The sequence below is a fragment of the Trachemys scripta genome, chromosome 4, assembly GCF_013100865.1.
Source record: "Trachemys scripta elegans isolate TJP31775 chromosome 4, CAS_Tse_1.0, whole genome shotgun sequence".
NCBI lineage: Eukaryota > Metazoa > Chordata > Testudines > Emydidae > Trachemys > Trachemys scripta.
This window is the reverse complement of record NC_048301.1, coordinates 72,158,080-72,184,407: the sequence shown is the minus strand read 5'-3', so window position 1 is coordinate 72,184,407 and position 26,328 is coordinate 72,158,080. Positions and strand designations below refer to the sequence as shown.

General features: G+C 44.1%; 1 protein-coding gene across 2 annotated transcripts in view; it reads right to left on the bottom strand.

Moving 5' to 3' along the window:
• Positions 1 to 26,328, bottom strand: part of AMBRA1 (autophagy and beclin 1 regulator 1) — a 198,125-nt gene that overhangs the window by 46,268 nt on the left and 125,529 nt on the right. For both annotated transcript variants that reach the window (XM_034769548.1, XM_034769549.1), the window contains exons 13-15: positions 17,283 to 17,471; positions 16,712 to 16,866; positions 1,895 to 2,034 (exon numbers count right to left, since the gene is read on the bottom strand). In XM_034769548.1, coding sequence (XP_034625439.1) covers positions 1,895 to 2,034; positions 16,712 to 16,866; positions 17,283 to 17,471 — 484 coding nt within the window. The remainder of the gene's footprint in view (positions 1 to 1,894; positions 2,035 to 16,711; positions 16,867 to 17,282; positions 17,472 to 26,328) is intronic.

The window sequence follows — 26,328 nt, the reverse complement described above, 5'->3', positions numbered from 1 at the left end:
TGACGGGGAGCTAAAAGTGGCAGCTCTCCCCCAAGCCCACCCGATTGTGGTTTCATTTATAGTCTATTGTGCAGATCTTCACAATATCATCTTCCCACTGCTTTCTTACTTGCTTTGATAGCAGTAAAATAGTTCAGAATGTTTGACATTTAAAGTATTATCGCTGGGCATGTGAGTCAGCACCCAGTGTAATGAATGGTGCAGTTCACATCTCTCAAAGCTATTGTCCTAGACTGTTGCAAACTCAGACTTTGCTACATTGATTACACTGTCCACACTTGAGGTTCTCTCAGCAACCATAACTATAGACATTTTTCTTTGGTCTTGTCTATACGGGGGACATTGACCAGCATGGCTATTCTGGACTAATTCCACCATGTAGATGGTCTACTCCAGAATAAAAACGAGACATCCTTGTGGCACCTTATATACTAACCAATTTATTTGGGCATAAGCTTTCATGGGCTAAAACCCACTTCATCTGATGTATAGAGTGAAAAACACAGTAAACAGTATATATATTACAGCACATGAAAAGATGAGAGTTGTCTTACCAAGTGATTTTATTCTGGAATAATGACTCCACTTTGTGAGCACAGTACTTATTCCAGAATTAAATCACTTTCATTCCACAGTGGAGCCTCGATATGGGGAACTATTCCGGGGTAGTTTACTCCACACTAGCTAAACCAGTGAATCTCCCCATGTAGATAAGGCCTTAATGAAAGCTGAGATTCTGGAGAATCAGCAAGTAGTTTGAAAGAGGTGCTGGTATGTTGTACCACTGCATACTGGCTCAATTCAAGCTCTGGTTGCAGTTTCCCCCATGGCTCTCTGCTGAATTAGTAATTATCAAAATAGTCTATATTTGCCCTAATTCAATGAGTTTTATGCTGACCATAGAACACTTTACAAGTACCACATGCTCAATCGCATGCAGAGCAGAAGGAAATTGCTTCCATGCTCTAGTATTCCAATGAGCTCATCTGCTGCTGGATTACAGCTGCACCTTCTACAGAAAGAAAGAGAGCAACTTCACTCCCCAGGTATCTCAGCAAGTGAAACATAACCCCAAACAAGAGCACAGTTCAGGGACCAAAGGCAGCCCACCAACCGGAAATCACTAATGCAGAAATATATAAGAAGAAGTGTCCTGCATTTCAAAAGGAGCTTCAAAGAACACGTGGACTTGCCAGTGGAGGAAGGGATCTCAGCCATAACATTTAGTTCCTAAGTCCCCTTGATGAACCTCTCATATCACAAGAGAAGTGTGTAAGCAGACCACTACCAGGAACTCCTTTGCTTGTCATTATCTCTTCCTATGTTGTATAATTTCTAAATTAGATTGTGTCTACTTGCAAATCTATAAAGTGACATGCATACTTACGGTGCTGTATAAATAATAAATAGAACTGCCAGACTGGATCAGACCAGTGGCTTTTCATGCTAGAGCCACAACAATTCACTGAATTGTTCTAACAGCCCATACAAAATGTTCTGGTTAATATAATCTCACATTGAATATTCCTGGCAGATTCAAAGATGTTTGGGCATATATGAGCACTAGAGCATCTGGAAGGATTGTGAAGACTATAGCAAGCAGAAATAAGATATGTGAGATATCCCGTCCCCACTCTGCCTCACAGGTTTCATCATCAGGGCAGAAACACTGTTACTTTAATTTTCAAAGACTGAAGTAAACTTTACAACTGCTCAAACAAACAAACAAAAAAAAAAACAAAACAAAAAAACAAACAAAAAAAAAACCACCCACCAGAGTCAGACTCCTTGCCCCCTAACACAGCCCTACGTGAGGAGAAGCCACCCTGGCCTGATTCCCCATAAAAAGCAGAACGGTTAAGGTTTCTCTCAGGTTCTAAGCCATGCCACTTACTCTGGTCGGCAAATCACCAGGTCCCCCTTGTTAGTGCCATATGCCAATCCCAGGCCTGGCTCAGGTAGCCAGCGAGCAGAGTTTATGCTGACGTGTCTCCTCTGGTCAGCAGGCATCGGGTACAGGACGTTGAAAACTCTCTGAAAAAAGTCACAGAAATGGATTATTTGAAAGAGCAATAAAAAAAAATCAGGGTTGCCAAGGAGGCTCAAACACTTGAATTCCCTGTGGCAGCACAGCTGGGCAGGGAGGTTAGTCACTTATTTACAGGCTGTTCCAAGAAACAACTAACCTGTCAGGGAGAGTAAGCATCTGATAGAAACATATACATACATCCACAAATGTTTAACAGAGCGCTCAGCAGATAGCTGTGGAGCAGGACAGTTGCTCCATCATCAGATCTTCACTTGGATAGTGGGCTACACAGCTGCAGAGTCCCTTCACTGACACTAATTAATAAGAAAGCTGGGAGCTGATGGTATATTCACATCAAGCTGGACAGCAGCACAACTTGGAATTTTCTGGCCCTTTATTAGCCCCACTTCCCATCTTCATGCTCTCACCGTCACACAACTAGGGGAACTGTGTCAGCCAGGAAATGTACAGGCTTCCACCAGCAATGGCCCAACAGCTACATGCATGGCTTAGCTATTAAACAAACCTGAGCCCCATCTACAAATGATATGGGATCTAATCCATGTTAATTGTTTCCTGAATTGCCTTTAGCAACTGGTTAACTTCCCCCTTCCAGGCTGCAGAGCGTTGAAGGAAATGTTGAGTCCAGAGTTTACCGAGGAGACGCACAAGCACAGAAGTGACATACACCCTCTGAATTCAGTTTGCCTCCCACCACAGTCCCCTTCACCAAATTAATTTTGTTCCCTTAGCAAGGCCCTAAGCTATGGCTTGCTCCATACCAAGCACCAGCTGCCTCTGCTTCCCAATCTCACTTGAGCCCAATACTGCAGGGCATAAACTTGTGCTAATCTCATAGAATCATAGAATCACAGAATATCAGGATTGGAAGGGACCTCAGGAGGTCATCTAGTCCAACCCCCTGCTCAAAGCAGGACCAATTCCCAACTAAATCATCCCAGCCAGGGCTTTGTCAAGTCTGACCTTAAAAACCTCTAAGGAAGGACACTCCATCCCTCAACTTTAAGTCATAACAGCTCCGCAGAAGCCTGCAAACTCCATCTGCATTCTCAATCTCCTATGGGCCAGGATTTTACATGCCAACCACACTCCACATAGTCAGGAAATTTGGTAAACTTAGGAGAGGTTGAGACTATAAAACCAGGGTGGGAGAAATGGAAAAGAGCAGCAATGTGCTGGTTTGGCCATTGGGGTAAGTGGGGGAAGCTGCTTCAGAACACTGGGCCATCCAGGGCAGATTCCAGTAGGGGGCTCTGAGCATCAGGGCTTCAGACAGAGGACCAAGAAGTACTTTAAAAAAAGACGACTCATTAAGGAGGCTAAGGAGGGTTATGCAGGAAGCAAGTTAAAATGCTGACCTGGAGCAATCGTAAGTGACATGCCAATTGTCTAGACTTTCCTCTCAAGAGGTCTGGGGTCTAATCTGCTCTGAGTCAGAAGTGAAATGTGTGTTCCCATTAGAATCACTAGTCAATTTTAGCTCATCAAAACCTCTACATAAGTTTGGCCAAACTGGCCAATCTTTGTTCAGAAGAGGCCCAATAGCCTGCTTGGTGGTGGGCCACAGGAGATGGGGAATACTGGCTGCAACAGTATGGGAGTGCTGCAGGTTAGCACTGTGGTGCATTGTCACAGCTGTGGAGACCTAGGCCTGGAATAGCAGCAGTTTGGGATCCAGGGGCAGCATGATCAGTTGATTAAGTCCCTGGACTGGGACCCAGGAGATGTGGGTTCTACTCCAGTGCTACCACTGACCTGCTGTGAGATGCTGGCCATGTCACTTTACGTCTCTGTGGCTCCATTTCCTCTCCCACCCGTGTCTATTTAGACTGTAAGCTCTTCGAGGCAGGGACTATTTTAGTACGCGTTTAAAGAATGCCTAGGTGCTGGGGACCCTATCCTGGCAACTGTCAGACAAATAAATAGATCAGCAGAGTTATGTGACACATTATTTCTAGGTACAGGCAACTTTCAGTCTCTCCTCAGAAAGGATTGTGAATAGCAAATGAGACCTTTAGGATTTCTCTGAAAGATAGAGGCCAGTCACTATCTTTGCCCTTGGTGTCGCTTGGAAGTCAGTGGTGTTCACAGAAGCTCAGTGTCAGAGTGGAAAGAACAGGTCCCTGGTGTTTTGTTAAGTGTACCTCTATCCTGATATAACGCGACCCGATATAACATGAATTCGGATATAACGTGGTAAAGCAGCGCTCAGGAGGGGGGGAGATCAAAGCATGGTCAATATAACGCGGTTTCACCTATAATGCAGTAAGACTTTTTGGATCCCAAGGACAGCGTTACATCAGGGTAGAGGTGTACTTTCCACAACCCCCCCCCCCCCCCCCCCCCTCTAGAATGGCCATCCCATTTGACTAGCTAGCAAAAAAAAAAAATCACACGCACACTGGTAGCACCCGTTGCCATGGAGACTGTGGTGCACTCTCCGAAATGGGGATTGTGGATTTTGATGGATTGGGGAGGAGAAAGTGGCTTATAACAGCAAAGAGCATTACATTTGGAAAACGATAAACATTTGAAATGTCACAGAAAAGCCACAAGGGGATTCTGTTGCACACCTATTTTTCCACAAATCACAGAGTAAACAGTCTCCCTCTCTTCCTAAAGAGCTGCCTTCTCCCGAGAAATCACTGTTGGTGAAACTGGTTTTCTGAACTAGCCTCTGACTGTCATCAAAGGAATGGAACCCATTTGTTCAGCTGCGGCCCTGCACACTCAGTGATCGGGCGCTTGGAGGCCCATGGCTAGTTAACTACAATTTGAAGTCCAGGTGTCTCTCAGTAAGGGGCACCCAGTGGAACATGATGGCAAGTGCCCAGCTCTGCCATGCTGTGAAACTGATAGCTAAAGACGGAATCTCAAAAGGTAAGAACAGTTGGAAATTCTCCCTAGCGACACCTGCTTCGTTCAACCCACTTGTCCATTCATTTCTAAATAGCCAGTTGCTCCAAAGAGTTCCCCTCCCCTGCTGCTTCCCACATCCTTCACTAATGGGACAATGCCATGCAGTTTTAAGAGGTGATGACATCCATGCGTGTGGTAATTAACAGATACAAGGAGAGAGAGAACAGCTGCACTGGCATAATCACCACTCGCAGCAGTAACCAGGCCCCAGCTAATCAGTCTGATGTAGTCATACAGATGAGCTGTTGCAACCGTATCCATTAATAAGACCTTCCACCCACACACAAAGAGAACACCAGAGCCCTTTCACATGCGCAGGTGGCCTGGCCCAGAGGACACTCAGAAAGCTACCAGACACACCTTTCTCCCCTAAACAGGGACCAGATCCTGTTTCTGTCTGTCTCACTGCAACACTAACCATCTTCTGAAAAGCTAATGAAATACTTCAACCAGACAAGCATGCCAGCTAGAAAATTCACTAGGGAGGGCCCGACACCAACCTCTGGGAAAGGTGCTTTTCCAGCTCTATACTTGTAGGTACAGAATTCGTAAGATCAGAGAAGCCACTTAATGTTCACTCGTCTCCACTTCAGCCAAAGGGTTATGGGACCAGCTGTACTTTCCCCACATATTCCAGATTTGGAGGGGTGAGAACTTCGTTTAACTTGGGCACCAGTTTCACCTATGCAATTGCAATGACATTTCCAGCAGGAATGGCACATTTTCAAGTTCTACCACCTACTGGCCAGCAGAGTGTGTCATTTATTACCACATTCAAGCCCACTCTAGTATAACTGGGTTACTGACTCAACATTCCATGACCAGGGATATTCCTAAGCCCGGACACCTCATTATCTCAGTAAGTTACCCACTGTCCACTCCATGTTTCTCTTGTTATTAAACCAGTGTCTTGGTATGAGATCCTGAAGAATTTTGATTCCAGTGCTGGGAAATTTCAGAGAATGGGAGTCTGGGAAGCTGCCGAGCAAATCCTTAAGAGCATGTCTCTGAGGCCTTGAACCCAACAGGCAATGCAAAAGTAACATACAATTTCCCTCTTCAAGTGGAACATGACAACCCAGGAAAAGGGGCATGATACAGTCAGTCAGAAAATGCCTTTTCATCAAGTAAGAGATGTGCTTCCAGAAAACTTTTACTGTGGGCAGGTCACTGAATCTCAGGGATATGTGAAAGACTCTGAACCCAAGGAACCAAAGGAAGAGGGGGTGTCACCGAATCCAGGAATGTCAAAAGGGAAAGTGATTTTCTCTAGACACATCCCAGCAGTATCTAGCTAAGTTCTTATAGCATCATACATGAACGGTATCAAAGGAAAGCAATTTCTGCTAAAGAGAGGATAATACACACGACCCTTTCCATTTTACATCCCTGCATCTGAAGGGTGGGAAGAGACTCAGCTGAGTCATTTGTTACTGTGCTTTCACATTTTCAGATGTCTCACAAAGATTACCTTTCAAGCAGCCACTTACAACTTGGGTGCAGGTTGGGGGAGAATATCTATTTTGTTCTCCTTGAACATAGAAGCTGTGTGCATATAAAAATCATTCACCAAAAACAGGCACACCCCCCCATCACCCCACAGCCACCTTCGACGCTAATCAAGGAGCATCTCTGCAGAACGATTTGTCCAGGACACAGGGATTTGAGGAGGGAGGGGTATTAAGCTGGAGGGAAATGGGTGAACAGAGGTCCAATACCCAGAAATGTTCTGCATACGTTACGCTGGAGAACATGAAGGCTGCCAAACTCTGCTGCTGCTCGCCCTCCATCTCAGCAGTGCTGGAGCATCAGCACTGTGGCACCTGTCATATCCAATGTTTGGGTATTAAGCGAAATATTTATTTATGGCAGGAAGCCAGGAAAGGCTTCATGATGATCAGCAGCCTCAAGGAATCTTTCCTGATGATTCCTTCCAAGCTATCAAGCTGCTGTACATGGGTGGGCTTGAGAGCGCTTAGGGCACAGTGTGCACACAGAATTATGGTGCTAATTTGGTCTCACTCCAGGGGATGGGGACTTTTTATTTTTCTTCAAACAGCTACCTCTGCAAAGTGTTACTTATCCACCTAGTGCTGCTCCTCCACCTGCCCCATCCTAAGGTAACGGCTGCTACCTAACAATGTCGTTTAAATTCCACCTTCCCCCTGCATTTAAGGGGGTGTCAATGAGAAGAGTTGGAAAGGAAACTCCCATGGCCTGGGATATTGCTCACACCAAGAAGGCAGCAGGCTGCCCTCAAGCTTATGCTACAATTGCCAGCAGACACTGCTGCTGCAGCTGCCACTGCCCCAGTCCCAGCAGCATCACATCTCAGGCGCCACGTCAATGACAAAAGCATCTGACCAACGGCTTCCCAGCTCTGAAGGAAGGGATAGAAAGCAGAGGGAGATTCCTGTATCCTTGGCGGAGTGGGGGAAACATTCCCTTTCCTACTCTAGGCGCCGAGGGAAGAAAAGCATGTTTTGAAGCTGGAGAAGAGGAGAAAGAAGCTATAGGCTGTGCTGAAGACACAGGCACCCAGTGAAACAGGAGCTCTTGCTTTTCTTCATTTTTAAATTTAATAGAGAGGCATTTCTGCTCGCGATGAGGCGCTTCTCCTTTGTGAGAAGCTGATAAATCTCAGGCCGTTACCTTTACTTAGCCCCAGCAGCAAATGGGGCTGCTAGATCAGTCTTGATAAGAGGGACTGCATGAATAAAAATGCACAGCCGCTAACTTGTTTACATGGGGAAAAAATCTTGTCATCTGTAATGCTCCAACCTCGTGGGTTGGGGGGGAGAGAAGTGGCTGGAGCGGTACAGGAGGATTTCACAGGCACTAGACTACAGTTACACACTATTATTAGTAGTTTTAAATAGACCGCAGGCTCCAATCTGAGGCTGAATGCTTGTAGAAAGGAAGTATGAAAAACAGAGATACGCAAAGTGCACTGGGCAAGGAGCAAGTTCAGACATCAGAAAAGGGCTGCAATATAGGAAGCCATGGAAATGGATCAGAGCCTAAGAATGGCAAGTGCCTTGAGAGTATCAACCTGTGTTTAAGGAGACATATTTCTAAGGGACTCTACTGAACAAACAGCATTAGAATGAGGGAAGTCAATGGGGACCCGATGCTGAGAGACAGCTGATCTTTAAGTTCAAGACTGAAAGCACTCCACCCTAAGGTGGCAGGGAGCCATTAAGCTTCACCTGTAGGGTACCTGAAGAGGAACTCTGCTCTTCTTCAAGCTTACGGGTTAACAAACTGTGCAAGTGTGAAGGCCCTTCAGCTCACTCTGGAAGTCCTCCAATCATCGCACCCTCCTTTCTCCCTGGGCTTTTCCATGCCTCTTCATTTCAGTGATTGACACACTGCACGCAGGCCTTGAATATCTCCTCGTGTGGCCGCAGCTTATACTGGCAAAACTGCACTTTTGTCAGTACAGGTTCCCCCAAGTGAAATAACCTGTACTGACAAAAGCAGTTTTGCTGGCATAACTGTGCCTACTCTAGAGGCTTTTGCTGGAACAGGTATGTTGGTCAGAGATCATAGCTTAGTCGGGGGTGTGATGAGGTATGTCCACAGAAGTTTGTAGCACAGACCTGGCCTTAGGAGCAGAATCAAATACAGACAGACAAGGCCCTATCCAATTCGAGCTCATTCCAAGGCCAAATTCACATACATCCTGCCCTGGCTAATAGATCAGAGCCTTTTTAGTTATTTATACAATGTCCACATGTTTGCAGAGTGCTTTTCAGAAACAAATAGGGAGTGTATCAATACCTGGCAATGAGGGAGGGGATAACTTGGGGCAAGATAAAGGAAAAGTAATGTATCTGGGCTCTGTATTTTGCAATTCCCAAGCTGTAGAATTCCCTCCTTGCTGCTCTGGAATCTCAGCTTGCATTTATAAAAAAATCTTAGCTCTTTCATTGCAAACACTACAGTGAAAGTATGAACTGTGTATAACTGATGCAATATTTTCTTGCCCCATTCATCTCGGAAGGGTGTTAACTTGGAAATCTAAAAGTGACCATTTCAATGTCAAGATTAACTATTACTTTAGCAGAATAACTCCCCACATGTGCTTATCCTACATCCCAAACTGCTTCCCACTCTTCTTCAGATGCTGCAAGCCCCACATGTCCCTCACTAGTTGCCAGGATCTACAGCTTCAGCACCATCTTCTATGGATGCAGTTAGGCAGTTAATACAAAAATCTGTGGCATACTGACAGCTGAAAATTTATGTACATTGTAAAGCCAACAACTTATCAGAGGAACGATAGTCTTCCTGTGCTGATTGTCATTCATTTCCACATTTATTCAGACCACAACCTCCTATTTTTAAAAGTGGCAATGAAGTTGTTGGTGAATTTCAGTATGCTGCGGGGCTGTGCCAGAACCTTCCAACTGTCTTGTAGCAGAGTTTAGGTTTAGCTTGCCATGGAGCATATAGGGCCTCAAGTGCATGTGAACACGATGACTGGGTTTAGGTTGAGTTATTGATGGTTCGAGAACGCATATATTTTATATATAAACACTGTGATCAATGCGCCTTTTGCAAGCAAGGATTTTTGGCAAATCTTTCTACGAGTTTCCAGTTTGGTAAGAATTTCCCTAAATTAAGGCACAAATAGGACGCTAGTTATGGCCCTGAATCTTTCACAACACATCTTGCCCCTTCTTTCATTGGTTCATCCCTGCTTGGATAGGTTAGTCTGTGCCCTTCCCTGCAATTTATCACTGTCAACTCAATAAACGTTTCTTCCCACTAGCCATAATGGGATAAATCAATCGGTTCTTGCCCATCTTTTTGGCTCTCTTGGAATTGATGCGTCTCACCCTAAATTTTGCCATGTGCAACAAGACAGGAGTTTTTTCGAACTCTGTTCATCTTCCCCAGATGTGACAGGATCACATGTTTTCTAAGTTTATTTTTCACTCTACAGATACAACAAATGTATATGTTGCCTTCGTATTCCATTTAGTCTCCAACTCCAACAAAGCTGAAGAAGATCCTAGTTTTGCCTTTCAGGATACACTGATTCAACTGGGACCTAACTCCCTGACTCCTAGTATTGACATACTATGAACAAGGATACCTGGCCCACCTCCTGAAACGGATGAGCGGGACATGAGGCCGTGGGGGAAGGAGAAACTCTACACAAAGATAAAACGCTGCCACTTTCTTACTCATTGTTCTTGATCATGTAGCTTATTGTCATCCCTTAGACCAGTGCAGGTCTCACAGAATAGAATATCAGGATTGGAAAAGACCTCAGGAGGTCATCTAGTCCAACCCCCTGCTCAAAGCAGGACCAATCCCCAGGCAGATTTTTGCCCCAGATCCCTAAATGGTCCCCTCAAGGATTGAACTCACAACCCTGGGTTTGAGCCAATGCTCAAACCACTGAGCTATCCCTCCCCCTCATTAGAGCACACCCAACTCTTCCTTTCTTCAGGGGAGTTCTTGGTGTTGTAGCCTGGTATCCCATCTCAAGAAGCCTATCATGACATAATTTCCTAGGAAGCTTCTTTTAATAATCAACTAGCAGATGGGTTGAAGAAAATTAACAAGGACTGAATCTTAGGAAGACATTAATCATCTCAGGCAAAAATGCCGCCTCTCGCTCAGCAACATAATACTCCTTCAGCAAAGTGCCTCATTACCTTCCTTCATTTCCTGCTAGTTTCTCCCAAAGGCCATAAAAAGGGCAAAGAAACCCAATGCCTCAAAAACTAGAGGGTACTGTCCAGTACTAGATCTGAATCCAAGAATAGAGGAAGCAACGAATAGAACTAAGCAAAGAGGCGCTGTCCTTTAGGGGAGAAGCAGATAAAAGGACAGAAGCAGCAGGCATGTTGAAAAATGGGCCGTCAGCATAAGAGAAGACAGATAAATGTATGTCAGTGCAGATATGAATGCTGTACAAACAAGACTGTGCCCTAAGCTACTGCTGATCTCTAGCAAATTACTCTGACATCTGCCAATGCTGCAACAATCTAGCAAAATTATGGCCATTTTTATGGCAAAAAACGGATGATCCTCTGCTAATTTTTAGCCTTAATTCAGCTAGTTTACCAAAAATAGTACCTTTGAGTTGCCCGTTAAATGTCATGCTGAGAGAATGAAAGCAAAATTTACAGTATCGTAAAGTGACAATGACAAAAGCACAGGATTCACATACAGCTGCCACTCTATCCTGCTCTCAGCCTGTTGGGCACTCAGTGGAACAATAAATGAGATCAAGTGTCAATAATATGCTGACGAAACAGCTATGTGTGTCCTCATCTGGATCAGAAGATGCTGTCAGCCAGCTGCCTAAATGTCTGAAATGAATAAACAACTAGAGGAAACAGTTGTCTTAAAACTTAACCTAAGTAAGGTAAGAGGAAACACTTTGAAAAATCTTTAAGAAATCATGACCAACCCCTCAATCAAGAGTCAGACTGGTGCAAATCTTGAAGTCGCACTCTCTTCAGAATTATGCTTGGGCGAGCAAGTTCCAGAAATATATTTCTCCATCTCTGACTGACAAGATTACTGCACCCAACTCCTCAGGTACTAGGCCACAGTGATGCTTGGCTTTATTACTTCAAGGCTGGGATACCACAATGCTCCCTATGTGAGGCTGACAGAACCAACTGCAGATTGTGTCTACTATAGAGTGCAAGAGCTCATCATGCCCTCACCAGAGCACGCAGACTGGATCATATCACTCTGGTGGTCTGTTCTGGTTCCTTGTTCAATATCAATCCAATTTAAGGTGCTGGTCCTAAACTTCAAGGTCCTTACCGGGTTAGTGGCTGACTATCTTAGATACCCTATTTCTCTCTCCAGCACACAATGGGCATGATAAAACTGACATTCCTACTTGAATGAGACGCATTTAATTATTGTATTTGGTGTCTAATACCATAATTGGTGCACTAGAAACAGATCTTTCAGGAGTTTCCAGACCATTGAAATACCTACTCTGAGTTTTGGACTTTACTGGCTTTTGTACAGGTGTGGGCCCCAGTGGACAGAGCAAAATATTTTCAGCACATGATCTTCCCATCAGAGAATGCATCTCTTAACTCTTACAGTGTGCCAGCCCTACAGCCATAGACAACAAAGCCCTTTGGTTATCCACAAAACAATATAGAACAGGTAGCAGCAGTGCAAATTTCCCACAATGCCCCACACCACTACAAACGTCTCAGCCCATAGCCATGTCTCGTCTAGAGTTTTTGGTTATGCAGTAATTCCACTGCTGATTCCACAGAAGGGGTCTTATGGAAAAAAGTAGTATATGATTGTGTATATGATTTAAAGACTGTAAGTTAATGCATAGGCATAAGGGGGCTGAGATAAAGTTATACAGGCAACATTAATTCAAGTATTTCCTAACTTTAGATTAAGGTTGCAGAGTCAAACAATGTTCTTTTAATGTAGTTTTTAAACATATAATTTAAGTTTTTTAACACCTTAAAAACAAAAATGTCATCCTGTGGAACCATACTGACCCTACAGGAGGCTTGAGCATGATTGAGATCTTCAGTTCCACAGTGCAGTCTTCTACCATTTCTGCTAATGGAGTAACTGAGAGCAGCTGAAAGCTGTTATCTTCCATGTGGACCTGCCACTAGAGCCGTAGTGGGCAACCTGTGGCCCATCAGGGTAATCCACTGGTGGGCCATGAGACAGTTTGTTTACACTGACCGTCCGCAGGCATGGCCACCCGTAGCTCCCAGTGGCCGTGGTTCGCCGTTCACGGTCAATGGGAGCTGTGGGAAGCGGCGGCCAGCACGTCCCTGTGGCCTGTGCCTCTTCCCGCAGTTCCCATTGGCCGGGAATTGCAAACCATGGCCACTGGGAGCTATGGGCAGCTGTGCCTGTGGACGGTCAATGTAAACATTGTCTTGCGGCCTGCCAGCGGATTACCCTGACGGGGTGCAGGTTGCCCACCACTGCACTAGAGGGATGGAGATACTTTGCAAGTGGGTTTCACAGCTATTTGCTAGACACTAAAGGAATACAGAGACTCTAGAATAATGAGTTCAATTCCATATTCTGCAGAATGCCCTCTAATGATCACAGACCTTTCTTCCCTTCTGGTCTCATCACCTCCAGGTTCCTATTAAGGTGAGTTCCTATTAACGAGTTGGATCCTGATAATGTTAGTCTCCTCTCCTCCCATTTGATACTGTGGCTGTTGAGATCATCTGAGGCAACAGAACTAACACCCCAGCTTAATTGTGAGAGGGATGAAGGCTTGTTGCTTCTGTTGTAATCGAGAGGGGCAGAACTGTAGAATTCTATTCCCCTGTTAGCTTACAAAAGCTGGAATCTGATTACCTTCAGGTCAAGTTGCAAGGCTTATTTGTTCTCCCAGGCTTTTCCTGTGTCAGGGTGGAGAGTATCTGCATAAGGTGATGGGAGAGCTTTCTGAGGGATTCAATAGAATTTGGAGTGCTGTTTCTCTTGGACTTTGCTCTCAGGAGTTAAAATAATGTAAAATTAGAACATGTGCCCAGGGCATCGGTTTATAGAGCATGGCTGTGATTTTTAAACAGAATAAAAGTAAATGTTAAGCAGTATTTCCTTTGTCACAAACTCTGTCAGCACACTGGCAATATGGATGATTACTGATTCTTTATCTGTAATGTACTTGTTTTAAATTACAAAGCAAAGAATAGAAGCTTCAATGGGTGCTTATTTAAAAAATACTTTTTCTATTACAGACTTGCCAAGCTGCCAACAATCTTTTACCCAACCGAATATGAATACAGCAGCCACTAGTCAGCACCGAGTGTGCTATGACTATTATAAAACATCTTAATTGAGGCCGTGGTTTTATTTTACATGCTCTCAGAAGCAGGTACAGAGCAATATAATAGCCTTATTGCAAATCCCAAAGATAACTTGTAAAAATGAGTCAACAATTCGTAAAACTAGATGATGAGATAAACATTTAAAAAAAGAAATGGCAGTTTTATTGTGCCTCCCATTTATTTTTTATATCTTGGACTGATTACAAAGAAAGTGCAGGGCAGAAGGCAATAAATGCAGCACTGCTCAAGTGTAGTGCAGCATGTGTCATACTGCCACATGAAATCTTGCTTGCAAAATTCATTCAAATTGGTCAGGACATGGACACTCGTATTGACTGAAAACTAACTGAAAGACTGAAGGATTATGATTAACAGTCAAGGTCAGCAAAGAGGCATTTAGTGGGGCCACAGAGAATGGGGTTAGGTCCTGCTACACTTAACATCTTCATTAATGATCTGGGAAATGGAAAAAACAGATTATTAGTGAAATTAGCAGCTTCTGTTAAACTGAAAGGAGAAGCAAACACCAGTGTAGGGGAAAAAAACCCACAAAAAGGCCCTAGAGGTTAAAAATACAGGCAGAAAATAAAATGAAATTCAACCTGGATAAATGCAGCTAATCCATCTGGGGAAAATAATCCAACACAGAGCTATTCAGATGGAGGAAGAGAACTGGGGAGCAGTAATGCTGAGAGTGAACAGCAAATAGGACAGAACTTTGCAATGCAGTAGAGTGGCAAAAAAACAAAAAACAAAAAAACCAACAAAAAACAGAACGATGTCAATTTTGGATTGTATCTACTAAGCCTAACATCCAAGAGAAAGGAGGAAATATTACCTTTATATGGTTCTTGTGAGACCACACCTAGCACATTACATAAACTCAAATACTAGAAAGACATTGACATGTGGAGAGAATTCAGAAGAGCAAGAAAAGTAAGTATGAGGCTGGAGGATTAAGTTACAAGGAAAGATTAAGGGAATAACAATTTATTGCTTTACTAAACAATGACTAAGAGCAGGAGAAAATAAGTGTCTACAAGTACTTGAAGGGTGTAAACACCAAGGAGGGAGAAGACGTGTTTAAAACTAGTTCAAGGGGATACAAATTGGAGGAATGGAACTGAAGAGGAAAACAGATTGACTATTAGGCAATATTTCTTAAAAGTCAGAATTAGTCGGCTGAGGAACAGTCCCCACAGAAAGGGAGGGAAGCCCCATCTATTGGGATTTTATAGCCTATCTAGAGAATAGGCTTTAAGGAACAATCCTGGCCTGGCTCCTTGTAGGAATGGATGAGATGTGAACTAAGAGGACTATTCCACCTTTAACTTTTATGGTGTGGTACAAGAGGACCCTGGGAAGTGACACACCCATCTATGGCAGTGAAACTTGGGTAGGTCAGAGGGATCCTCAAACAGCTGAAGATGGAAAACATTTTAGTACTAGTGAGAAGTGCAGTCATCACGCTAGACACTGCTGCTTATCACATCCATATTCAGGCCTCTACCGCAGCTGACCATTAGATGATCTGTGCTGGGATGTCCCTCTCTCTGCAGTTTGGAGACTGACCACAGAGTTATGAAGCAGAACCAAGCAATTTATCCCAATAGAGAGGCGGAGTGTCTCCCCTGCATTCTTACAGAGGGACGTCTCAGAGCAACTCTCACACTCTGGGAAAGCACTGCTAAAATCAGAGATAACATTCAGAGGAAAACGCTATTTGTGGCTTTGTAGCATTGGTCACAGAACAGCATTATGGAAGCTATTCCACTGTGTAAAGCTACCACCATTCAAAATGAAAAGGTTCAAAACCTTAGCCAGTCAGGCATACCCACTAATCCACACTGCTTCGCAGCCACAGTTCACTATTTGGGACACCTACTTGGTAATTACTGATAAAAAAAAAAGGACATACATTAGCCGTAGGCATATTTCAGAGATGTAAAGATGCAGTGTGGTGCTCCTGTGGTAATGGAAAATGCCATGACACTGTCCTCAAGTGTATAGGAATTAACTCCAGTATCCCGTCCAGATTTAAATTCTAATTATTACATCATTCTGCCTCCTTAGCATTCCTTCTGCAGTTTCAACTAGGCATGGTTTTCATCCTCACTGCCTACCTTAAATGTTATGTAGCACCGCTACTGAACAGCTGCCATGTTTTACAGTAGAAGTGGTTACATTTCAGTGGTGATTGATGGGATCACTGTGCCCATTTTGTTAAATTTGCCCATTGTTTTGGGAGGAGATAAACGGACTCTACAAATATCAGACTTATAGGGTTGACACAGCTCATCCACACCAGCTCAAGCACTTGTGTTAAGTTAGATAGCAAACATCCATTCAGAGTGCAACAAGAGTGCATTTATTTGGTATAAGCATTGCACTGATGTGGTAAGCACCATGCTCAGCCTTCAGACGGGATACTAAACTGAACTCTCGTCCTTTCCCAATCACTGGTGGCTGCTCTCCAGGTAGACGTTAGGCACTTTTCAAATACAGTTGACAAATAATCCCAATACCCCAGCAGAGAGACTCCTTCAACTCCTTAGTGAAACCAATTCTAACACCCCAGGCTGGGTGCAAGATATTTATAAGCAAACCATGGCTGCCACACATGCTGACCCGGCAGTAGTAATGTTCATATCTGGGATGCTCCAAGTATGGGGCATGCTACAGACAGAAAAACTGCTGCATGGTTGATGTCAGGCTTCAAGCCATAGTAAACTTTCACAATTCTGTTCCATTTAGGTCCATCACTGTGGTATGCAAGTACCTAGTAGATTTTTAATCACTCAATGGGATGGGAACTTTTGACCCTTAGCCTCATAAGCCAGCAACCACAGCATTGAGCCACAGAGCCAGCTAAACGAGACATCAACACAGAAACAAAGTGCTGTATGAGCAGACGAATACTCACCCTCATGGATGTTTCTCCACCATGTGGCTGCTGCAGCCTGAAGACCTGAGCCACCATGTGTTCTGTGGAAGGGTGCAGTAGGATGCGCCGGGAAGCCAGTCCCACCATCACGTACCTGCCCATTGGAGACAGGCTCACGGAAATGGCATTGGGGCCTGGGGATAGAACATAACAGGTGACATTTCCCCTGAGGGATTGCAGAGCCACTGGCCCTTGTCCTCATTAATTGTCTACTCCCTCATGTGCCTTAATAATCCACTATGTAATGAGCTCACGCTGCAGTGTCCACTGAACTAGGAGAGCCCTACCAATGCCAGTTAGAACTCTGCTAGGAGATTCCTCACAGCCGTGCCCTCCCATTAGCAACTAGCCAGGATTTCAGCAACTGGAGCTTCACCACAGCAGTGCCACATCATTGCCTGGTCAGATCATCAATTATGTGATCTTCCGTAGAGCAGTGACATGCTACTTCATTGTGATCTTCAGATCAGGGCATTTCAATGCCAAGAGTATGCTCCTGAAATAACAGTTCTGAGATCTCTCCCATTCTACCCCCCTGATGCATTCTTACCAAATCTTTTTGTGTATAGCATCTCGCCCAGGTTGTGAGGTGCCAGAGAATACACAGCCAGTATGCCTTCATCAGGAAAGCCCCGCTGACTGCTGGGAATGAAGGCTGCCAGGAGCTGCCCATCTGCAGAGATATCGCAGCTAGCATCATTGTAAATCTTGCAGTTCTGAACAAGCACATTCACAGAAGCTGCAAAGGAAAAGGCAAGAAAGGAACAGGGGTTAAAGAAGTAAAGTTGCAGTTGGGAAGAACTGAGGCTCAAGCCTAGTGCCAGAGATAGGGATCTTCCATGTAAAAGGGCTACAGATGTTTGGTCTCCTTAAAAAGGTCCCACAGTATTTACAGCCCTACTGGAATATAATCTATTCCAAAATGGAGAACAGACATTTTGAGGAATCTTCAGCCTTAAGCAGAGAACCAAGGACGATTACATGCTATCAAACCACTTTCTTCATCCTTAGACCACACTTTGCTAAAGATGGCGTAGTTTAGAACAGGAGTTTAGAACTGTGGACCTTTGAACACTTGAGGTCCACAGAGAGGTGGCTGTTCACAGGGTTCTTGTTTCCAGCTGCTAAAAAGGCATTAAAATATTTATTGTCTTTAGCTACTCTCCTGATATTTTTCCCATGTTAGCAACTGCTGTAGTTGCCACAATGATTTTTGTGTTCATGAATGGGAGACGAGTAGGGGACCCAGACAATGGATTCTGAAGAGAGATGTCAATGAGAATCTGCCTGTTAATCTGTAGTGTATGCTGAAAATCTAAGAATCATTATTTTAGGGTAATTAGAATACATATGGCAAACCAGGAGTCAAACACACAGACATCTTAAAAGAGCTCAGAGTTCAATAGAGTTGCCAGCCTAAAGCTATATTCCCTTTACTTGCTCCAGTAAACAGGAGATAAAGGGTAAACACTCCTCACGCCAGATAAGAAAGCCCACTTTTGGTGTGAGCATGCCAAATCCACCCTAGATATGGCTAGCAAGAAAGGGCAATTTTCGCTGTCAGAGCATTCTCCTCTGGCCAGTCCAAACACCTCATCTCCAACCCATCATTCAACTACTCCAAAGCAAAAAATAAAACAGAAAAAATGCATTGTATGCTATTGTATTTGAGAAACAGTCCGAGATCGATGAGGCAGCATGGTCCAGTGGACAAGACACTGCACTAGACCAGGGTTCTGCTCCTGACTTGATGTGTAAATTTGTGCTACTCACTTCCCCTCCACTGTGCCTGTATAGTCTCCCACCATAACCATTTGTCTGTCTTGTATATTTTGGTTGATGGCTCTAGGCACTAAAATAATAACAGATTATTATAATGCATACTCAAGGGGCAGAGAGAAGTTTACCCATGCAGCTTAAACATTAGCACTTCGGGATTTCTGAGGGTTTAACTGTGCAATATTCTCAATAAAGTCTGGGCCAGAATTACATAGGCTCTTTTTACAAAGAAAATTAAGAACCACCTTCACTTTCCAGGACTTTGAAACTCAGTGGATTACAAAGCATTTGCAATATTAGTGTGTTTAAACTCCATGTTGTGGAACGGTTTTTATAAAAAGCAATGGAACATACTGTTCCACTCCTTAGCTGAAGGCACCCATGGAGTACTGCCTCAATTTACCAAGTGCACAGGGGCCTTCCCACAACCCCTTCAGATCTTACATAGTCTGCAGGAGGACTCAATATATTTGGCTACAACTACACATAGGTGCACCAAATGCTTCCTCAGCTGGACAACCAATGAGTTTAGTAAAAAGAAATCTGCTGGGCATGCATGCTATGTAATTCTGAAAGGCCCAAACTCAAATCAAGCTCAATTTTCTCTGTTCCTAAGGTATTTTTTCTGAAGGCTGGTCCCTGCCCAATTTCAAATTTCAACTCCTGCTATTTCATCTAAAAAACTGATCAAAAATAGCTACAAGAATTAATAATAGACAAATTAATTTCACTCCCCACAAAAAATACTCTTCTTGTACTTAAAACGGCTGAACCATTTTGCTCAACCTTGGATGACACCAAGTATGGTGAGTTTAGCTTAACAAAGAGAAAGTTCAGGGGTGACAATCACAGTCTATAAGTATAAACCTGGGGACAAATATTTGGCTCTTCAGTCTAGCAGAGGAAGATACAACAACAGGGGTCGGCTACCTTTCAGAAGCGGTGTGCCGAGTCTTCATTTATTCACTCTAATTTAAGATTTCGCGTGCCAGTAATACATTTTAGCATTTTTAGAAGGTCTCTTTCTATGTCTATAATATATAACTAAACTATTGTTGTATGTAAAGTAAATAAGGTTTTTAAAATGTTTAAGAAGCTTCATTTAAAATTAAATTAAAATGCAGAGCCCCCGGACCAGTGGCCAGGACCCAGGCAGTGTGAGTGCCACTGAAAATCAGCTCGTGTGCCGCCTTCGGCGCCCGTGTCATAGGTTGCCTACCCCTGGTATAACACGATCCAATGGCTGGAAGCTGAAGCTAGACAAATTCAGACTGGAAATACGGTGTTAATTTTTAATGATGAGAGTAATTAACCATTGGAACAGTTTACCAAGGGGATGGTGGATTTTCCACACTGACAATTTTTAAATCAAGATTGGATTTTTTTTTTTTTTTTTTTTTTTTTTTAAAAAGCTCTGCTGTAGGAATTATTTTGGGAAAGTTCTATGGCTTGTGTTATATAGGAGGACAACCTAGAATAGATGATCACAACAGTCACTTTTGCCCTTGGAATCTAGGAGTTTCATCCCATAAAAGTGAAAGTGTCAGAATATGATGATACTGAAAACAAGGGGTTCCAATAGAAACTGGTCAACAACCGTAACTAACTATAGAGGTCTGCTTCTGTAAAAAAGCTCCATAAGTGTACAAGACACTACAAAATATATACAGTTGCGCAAAAGAGGACAAAACACCAATTCCAGGGAGCTTACAGTCTAAAGATGCACGAGTGGATACAGTACAGAACAGAATGGCTAGAGATCATTCCATCTGGAATGCTTTGCAAAATTCAGAAGTTTGCAGGAAGAAAAGAAATGGCAATTTACAAACTAGCCTGAGATAGTGCCAATTTGAGGTGTTATTAGAAAGTAAAGTGTGAGCCTGGTAGTTGTATCAGTCCATAAGAGGAGAGCAGGGCAAGGGAGTAGACACAAAGCAGCAGCACACATTATATGGAGTATCTGAAGAGACATCTGCAGAGCATTGTTCCTTTTTAAATTTGCTGCATATAGTGAAGCCCTCTTAGCAAGACAGATTGTTAGCTTCCCTGCCAGAAGTGAGCCATCTACCCAACTTGATGTGCGCCTGGAATATGAGAACATCGCAGATGCCAGCTGTACTGTACATGGAGAGCATCCTGCATTTCAATCTTTTCAGATCTTATTCACACTGACTTTGTGAAGGTGCTTCTCTTGCCCAGTTTACATATGGTCAGGGCAGAGGTAGCACTGCCATTCAGGGTTGAGAGATGCCAGGTTGCCAGGAAGGAAAAAGTCTTGACTTAAGAAGTGGGGATCTCAGCAACCATCAGCAGGTTGTTGGTACAAGCAGTTACTCTCAAAGAACAGGGATTTCAGGACTTTCCAAGTTATGGTGGGTGGAGCTCTCCATACACCTTACAAGATTCTAGGTAGTTACTCTTTGGGACCTGCTCTATAGGAATAGCCAGTACAGATGATTTTAGAAAAAAGTTTGCTATTTCAGTAAAAATCATCGTGACAAGGCTGCCCTTTCATCTCCTGTTTTCTTTCACATTGTTAATGCAGCCACTGGGCTGACAGAACAGATCAAAAGAGACATCAGACAACAAATTAAGCCGTTGTGCCAACTTGGAGTACATTACACCTACAGCACAATTATGCTCAGAACCAAGGAAGGCTTGGAATGCCAGCAAGAGAAGTGTTCTGTTTGCTATGGGTATCACAGGTAATAGTAGTAGCCAGAATACTCAGCCCATTCCCAGCCGCCCTCAGTGTTCATCTTCCTCATGGGCTGCTTCATGGGCTATATATTGTTTCTCATAGACTTTATTTATTATAATTTCTCATGCCGCACACTGGTGTGGGAGAGGACTTACAAATCAGTGGGTACTGATTGTCTCCCATCTTGAGACATGGCCAATGTTATATAGGAGAATGGATTTCTGGCTTGTGACTAAGTGAGGTGGAACAAGACCAGTTTGCCCAAGGTAGTTAGAAATCAAAATATTGAGCACTCAGAAGCATAAGAAGAAAGACTAAATTTAAAAGGGTGATGAGCAAGAGATTTATGCTCAAAGTTTCACCTACTTTAATTTATATAATCTGAAGAGGAGTATTCAAAATTTTCTAATCAATTTACTGTACATCATTACCTTGTTGCTGAGAAAAAATAAGCAACACTCACTAGGAGAAAACAACAAATGGGCAGTGTTGGCTCTGCTTCTGCCACCAAACCAACTTCCCAGTCCACTGCTGACATGGTGACTATCATTAAGGATATGTTTTAGTCACGGAGGCCACAGACTGTGGTGTTAACAGACCTCCGTGACTTCTTGAGCTTCAGCCCCCACCACAGCAGCTGCAGCTAGAGCTGCCAGCAGCAGGGGCTAGAGTGGTCTCCCCCTGCAGCTGCCAGAGCTGTCATCCCTCTCCCCCACAGCCAGAGCTATCCAGGGCCGGAGCTATACACACACCCCCTCTCCCCGCCAAATGGGCACAGCTGACTGCAGCCAGGGCTGGAGCTGTCCCCACCATCACGGCCAGAGCTGTCAGCAGCTGCAGCCGGAGCTGCCCCCCCCCCCCGCCCCCAGCAACCAGAGCTGTCATTCTACTCCCCTCCCTGTCAGCCAGTAGACAGGCTGAAGCTGTCCTCCCCCACTCCAGAGGCCAAGACTGGGGCTGGGGCTGTCAATTCCCCCAAGCAGTCAGCCCCTCTTCCCCCTGGTTATTTATAGTAAAAGTCATGGACAAGTTGAGGGCTTCCATTAATTTTTGTTTATTACCCATGACCTGTCTGTGACTTTTGCTAAAAATATCCATGACAAAATCTTAACCTTAACAATCATGGCTCTGCCACAAGGAAAACAAAAAATAATGTTTATTTTGGGACACTTTAAAAACAAAGGTCAGGGGGAGGGAGAGAAGAAATAAAAGCTTATTCGTAAAATGGAAAAAAGACAAATCAGTAGGGAACGAGATAGGATTTTACAGTCTTTACTCTAGCTGGTTATAGGGTGCCCATCTCTGCAGTGTCCGAGGCGTCTTAAAAGAATGTGTCTGTCTCTCTCTCACACATTATCTCCCACACCCACCCTCAGCTTTCAGTAAGACCTGCTGTTGAGATGAATTCTGAATCATATCAACTCGGAGCCTGGCTTGATTCTCTGACAGGGTGCTCCTGTCACACAATTGAGGTCACAAATAATGTAACTAATCAACAAGACCATTGCCACCCCCAGCGCAAAAGTGTCCACTTCAATGAAAGACACACCCTCATTTCAAACTCATCTTCCCCTCCTTTATTTGTGGCAGGAAGTGCTGCTTCGAGATGGCTGTTGGCCACATCACCTTCCTTTTGATCGCAATCCCAAATTTGGGATGTATCGTTGTGTCAGCCTTAAATCCCAAACCACTTTTGCTTTGATTTATTTAGACACATCAACATCTTCTTGCAAATGGACAAGTTTCACCTCAAACCATGGCTTCTCAGGTAGCGATGGGAATTGATCAGGAGTGAAGCTATAAAACAGGGCCACACTGAGTCACATTCTCAGGGATTCAATTTCTTAGCATAAACTTGTCCAGAGACAACCTCTTTTCCCCTGGCATTAAGCTTCATGGCGTCGTCCCATGAATTCCATGCCTTAAGTGTTAGGATAGCTGCCTATGCATTAGGAAACAGTTGGATGAAGAACGTTTTATCTAACCGCATTTTGTTAATGACATCCTCTTCCAGATTCACCTCTCACGTGAAAGATGGCATCTCCAATAGCACAATATCCCCAGCACCATGACAGGGCACTGGTTCAGTACTGACACAAAGAAAAGAACACTGCTACAGAATGCCTTATCACTACCTCTGCAACATCTGGATATTCCTTGAAGGTGTCCCATTCAAGTACTAACAAGATCACAGTTCAATGTAATTAGGCTACAGGCCATTCCATTACAGGCAGGCCTGATGCACTAGAAATACAGAAACACAGCAGAAGGAGGAGGTAAGCCTGTCTACATCAAGGCACACCAGTTCAACTAAACTGATTTAGGTGATGTCTACACTACCACTTCTGTCAGCAAAACTCATGTCGCTCAGGAGTGTAAACACACACCCTAGAGCGACGTAAGTTACACCAACATAAGCACCAGTGCGGAGAGCCCTATGTCGGGGGGTGGAGGGTGAGAGGAGAGAGCTTCTCCCGCTGATGTAGCTACCACTGCTCACTAGGGATAGTTTAATTATGTCGATGGGAGAACTCTCTCCCATTGGCATAGACTGGCTAAGTGGGAGATCTTACAGCAGCACAGCTACATCAGTACAGCTGTGCTGCTGTCAGCTCTCTAGTGTAGACATAGTCTTAGGGAAACCAGTGTAAGTCTGTATATAGACACTCTTATATGGGTTTAAAATGGTCTTTTTGGTTTAGCTTAATCCTGCAAAAAAACACCCCAAAAATTAACTTAAACTGAACCAAGCCATTCAAACCAAAATACAAGTATCTGCATACAAACTTTCATCAGTTTCACTAACACCAGTTGAAAAACACACCTCTAATGAATATGGTGCAGGCTTGCATGTAGACAAAGGCAAAGTTAAAAAGACCAAAACCCTGTGTGGACATGCTTACTTCAATTTAATCCCTCCTCATATTGCTTTAGCCTCTGTCAGAAAATTTACAGGTACAAGCTAACCCAGTATAGAGGGCTTCAAGCGATATAGAAGTATGTCCCACAGAGGTACAGTTTGCAAGCTGATTTTGGTTCAATTGGTGTAACGTGTGAGATTAATCAGGACCTTGGCAAAGAAGTGAAAGTGAGGGGAAAGGAACGGCTCAGGGTCACATCAGTAGGGCCCTTCCAAATGCAAGGCCATGAAAAATGCATCACGGACCATGAAATCTGGTCTCCCCACCATGAAATCTGGTCTTGTGTGCTTTTACCCAATACTATACAGATTTCACAGGGGAGACCTTAGACCATCCCATGCTTTTCTGCACATTGGTCTACCCACATTTGCCATCCTAGCCTGTCAACTACCCTTCTCTCCAAACCTTCCCATTTCACATTGAGGTGCTTGATGTCGTTCAGAACTGTCCGTTTCCATGTTATTCATAGTCTTCCTCTCTTTCTTCTTGCGTTTTCTGGCTTCCATTCGAGGGTGGTATTTGGTAAGGGTTCTTTTTCCATTCTCAGCACATGTCCCAGCCACTGGGGTCTTCTTTTGCAGATTATTTATGAGAGGGTGCCTTGTCCAATAATTTTTCTGACTTCTTCATTCATCTTCCTATCTCCATATGTTATTCCCAATATCCTTCTCAGACGTTTGTAATGAAATGTATCCAGATTTTGCGTATCTTTCTTGGTAAGTTGCCATGTCTCACTGCTATACGTTGTGATGGCGATAACAATTGCTTTGTACACGTTCAGTTTTGTCTTGAGGGAGATGTTTTTGAGTTGCCAGATGTTTTTGGGTCTTCCAAATGCAGCGTTTGCCTTCCAGATTCTTCTTATTTCCTCGGAAATGGTACCATATTGGCTGATGGTACTTCCAAGATATGTAAAATTGTCCACCTTCTGCAGTTTCTCTTCTTCCATTTTGATTTCTGTTCCTGTAGTCCCCATTAACATGACTTTACATTTCTTTGCACAGGGTAGACCAGCGTTTCTCAAATTTGGGATCCTGACCCAAAAGGGAATTGCAGAGGGGTCGCAAGATTATTTTGGGGTATGTGTGTGTATGTGTGTCACGGTACTGCCACCCTTCTGCGCTGCTTTCAGAGCTGGGTGGCTAGAGAGCAGTGGCTGTTGGCCAGGTGCCCAGCTTTGAAGGCAGCACCCTGCCAGCAGCAGCCCAGAAGTAAGGGTGACAATACCATACCATGCCACCCTTACTTCTGCGTTGCTGCCTTCAGAGCTGGGTGGCCAGAGAGTGGCGGCTGCTGACTGAGGGCCCAGCTCTGCAGGCAGCAGCGCAGAAGTAAAATTGGCAATACCATACCACGACATCCGTACTCTGCCTTCAGAGCTGGGCCCCCGGCCAGCAGCCGCCACTCTCCAGCTGTCCAGCTGTGAAGGCAGTGCCGCCGCCAGCAGCAGCACAGAAGTAAGAGTAGCAGTACAGCAACCCCCCCTCCCCCCAATAACCTTGTGACCCCCACCCCCAACTCCTTTTTGGGTCAGGATCCCTACAATTACAACACTGTGAAATTTCAGATTTAAATGGCTGAAATCATGAAATTTATGATTTTTAAAATCCTAGGACCGTTAAATTGACCAAAATAGACTGTGAATTTGCTAGGGCCCTACACATCAGGGTTCAGTAACAGACAATCATAGCTCAGGAGTTACTGATTCCCAGTGGTGTTCTCTTTCCTCTGTGCTTCAGTATAAGGTCTCAGGTTTCAAGTGCAGCCCTGGAGTAATTCTGGCCACTGAACCAACAAGAGCAGGGGTCCATGAACCACATGTTGCAAACCATTTCTGTAAGATGTTGCAAACCATTCTGTAAAGTGCCAGAGCTGGGTGCAGTGAGTGAGGAGTTGGAAGGAAAGGGAGAACAAAATACCTAAACATTTTAAAATTAAAATAAATATAGGCAAGCAGGCCTGGAGACAGGCTCTGGCCAGGCACAGAGTAGAGAGCCAGATGGGCACAACACAGGCTTGCAGCAGGGACCGAGGCTGCAGACAGACAGAGAGAGGAAGGGCACGATGGCAACAGAAGACAGAAATATTCAAGTCCAATAATCTGCTAGTTATAAATGATCTCTGAATGGAAGTGTCCTAGCAGGGGAGAGGGAGGAGTTTGAAATATTGATGCCTCGAGGAGCAGATGGTTCTGC